Source organism: Eurypyga helias, unplaced genomic scaffold, assembly GCF_000690775.1.
Source record: "Eurypyga helias isolate BGI_N326 unplaced genomic scaffold, ASM69077v1 scaffold20727, whole genome shotgun sequence".
In the NCBI taxonomy this organism is placed as follows: domain Eukaryota; kingdom Metazoa; phylum Chordata; class Aves; order Eurypygiformes; family Eurypygidae; genus Eurypyga; species Eurypyga helias.
In genome coordinates, this window is record NW_010262574.1 from 15,476 (window position 1) to 17,991 (window position 2,516).

Genomic DNA, 2,516 nt, shown 5'->3' on the forward strand with positions numbered 1-2,516 from the left:
CCAGCGAGGAGCTGCTGTTGGCTCCTGCAAAAGTATTTCCCAACCTCTCACAGACGCGGCTGCTGCTGTGCCAGGGTGTATTTGCAAGAGCTGTTCTAATTCTGGATGAGCCGTTCTCAAGCCAGACATCCAGCCCCTGGTTTTTGGACTCTTGCCCTCATCTGCCATATGTGCCCCTGCCTGGCCAGACCCTTTCTTGTTGCACAGCTCGGAGGGGGGTGCACATTCACGTGAAAGGGTTGAATTATAGAGTGGAGCACAGGGGCTTGTAAGGGTCCTTAGTGTTGGTTCTGCCTGTTGCAGAAGGACGGGGCTTTAGAGCATACCCAGTGCTCCCAGACTGGTTTGCAAGAAGAGGAGGTGCAGAGATAAAGTACGCCCTGCTGCAAGATGTGCTAAGCAGGACTGTGATTTGATGCAGGGGTTTAGCTGGGCCTCGTCTCCTTCTGAGACGGGAAGTCTGCCACTGCCCTTCAGCAGAACACTCTCGTTGGTTCTGTGCCTGCCAGGCTGGTGGCTGTCCTGTCCTGTGAGACTGGCCTGGCCTGGTGAGTGTGTCCCTTGATGGCTTGAAGACACGGGCCTCAAACCCCATGCAGCTGGGTGCTACCAGGAGCCGCCTTAGTGAGAGTGTCCTGGTCACCTAAACAGCCTTGCCCTGTCCTTTAGGGCTTGAACCTGATACAGTCCTGGGGACAGTGGCGTTTGGGTGTGCTGGCTTACTGCCTCTCCTTTCCCAGAGGAGAGGGGATGGCTTTTCCTGGTCTGTTCTCTGTCTCTGATGGTGCTGGGTTGTCTCTCAGGGCACGGACGCTCAGAAGATGATTGCGGGGATGAGAGGAGCCGCCACCGAGACAGCCACCTCCTGGCAGGCCGCTTGGAGCGGGATCAGGAGAAGCTGCTCAGGTGAGGGTCGGAGGTGGGCAGGGTCTCCTGCTGCAGTGCCACAAGCCGTGCTTGGGGACAGCCTCTCTGGAGGTGGGACAGCGTTGCATCCGTCGTCGTGAAGCTGCTGGCACCTGCCTCGCTGGTGTGGAGAGGAGAGCTCAGTGGGGTGCCGTGGGGTTATGGGCAAATCCTGAATCCGCAGCACAGCAATCCTAATAGACTGCTGCAAATCCATGCCTGCTCCAAAGAGATGGAGAGATGGGATGTTTTATTCTGTGTCTGATGTTAACCGTCTCTGTCACAGCTCTCCTTGAGTGTCTGACCGTAGTTGGCAAACGCTGGCTCGGCAGACTGGTCCATACCCCCAGGCTCCTCCAGCCGAGCAGTAACCTGCGGCACGCGGACCCTCTCTCACTCTCTCTCTTGCCTCCCCCATGACCAGAGAGAGCAAGGAGCTGGCAGATTTTGCCCGAATACACCCCTCCGGCTGCACCACAAACGGTTTGAACTCCAACCTCATGGTGACGGGAGGCCCAGCCTTGACGGGCTCCGGGCGCTGGTCTGCAGACCCGTCTTCGCACTTGGCAGCCCACCCCTGGCTCCCCAGGACGGGGAGCCCCTCCATGTGGCTGGCCGGCCATCCCTACGGTGAGTGCCCTGAGAGGAAGCGATGTGTCCGTGGGGTGTTCACACCTATGCGATCCAGGGAGAGGTGTTGCTAAGTGCCCAGTGAGGCTGCTGGCTGATGGCAGGGGAAAGGGAAGGAGGTATTTTGGAGCAATCAAGCAGTAGATGACTTCTTGCGTGGGTAGGAGTTGCCAGCATCCCCCTGAGTTATGACTGTGTTATTTCTTTTTCCAGGACTTGGTCACCCTTCCCTGCACCAGGGCATGACTCCAGGCTTCCCCCCTGCCATGGGGGGAGCTCTCCCTTCCGCCTACCAGTTTGCCAGAGACCCACAGTCGGGGCAGCTTGTTGTGATCCCCAGCGAGCACTTGCCACACTTTGGTAAGGATGTGGGCACTTCCCTGAGGACCCTGCTTTGACAGCTGGGGGAGGAAGCCAGCTTTGGAGTGGGCTAGATAGGAGTATACGTGCCCATGGGGACCATCAGCCACAGCTCTGGGGTGGGTGTGAGCTGGCCTCTTAGTAGGTTTGTTTTAAAGGTGGAAATGTATAATCTTCAGCTCCTCATCCCCTGCAGCATCCTTTGGGTCCATGGTTAGGAGAAACTACTTGTGGGCTCGGCCAGAAACAGTCAAACCAATGGTGTGTAGAGAGCAAAGTAGGTCAGATGGCCTCAGGACCCATGGGGTGGTGGGAGAGGGGCTGTTTAGGGAAAAACAGCACCCCCTCCCCTCTCCATTTCACATAGCCCAGTGTTTGGCATGCCCACACTCTGGGATTGGGGTAGAGACACTTGTCCTGCGTGATCCTGAATCCTCCAGCCATCCCCATCCTCCTGCCTCCCTGACTGCATCTCTGCTCGTTCCCCAGCGGAGCTGATGGACCGGGCACCCCCACTGTGGCCCGCCATGTACCCCCCGACCAGAAGCTCCCTCCAGCACGCTCACCAGCTCCAGCTCCTCTCCCACCAGCAGCTGCTGCGGCAGGACGAGCCGTACACA

General features: G+C 58.2%; 1 protein-coding gene across 1 annotated transcript in view; it reads left to right on the forward strand.

Annotated features, from left to right (window-relative positions):
* TNRC18 (trinucleotide repeat containing 18) overlaps window positions 1–2,516 on the forward strand; it is a gene marked incomplete at both ends in the record, with an annotated part of 15,646 nt that overhangs the window by 4,713 nt on the left and 8,417 nt on the right. Inside the window, 4 exons of the mRNA XM_010155787.1 lie at window positions 804–906; window positions 1,331–1,536; window positions 1,750–1,896; window positions 2,386–2,500. Of these exons, the coding sequence (XP_010154089.1) occupies window positions 804–906; window positions 1,331–1,536; window positions 1,750–1,896; window positions 2,386–2,500 (571 nt within the window). The remainder of the gene's footprint in view (window positions 1–803; window positions 907–1,330; window positions 1,537–1,749; window positions 1,897–2,385; window positions 2,501–2,516) is intronic.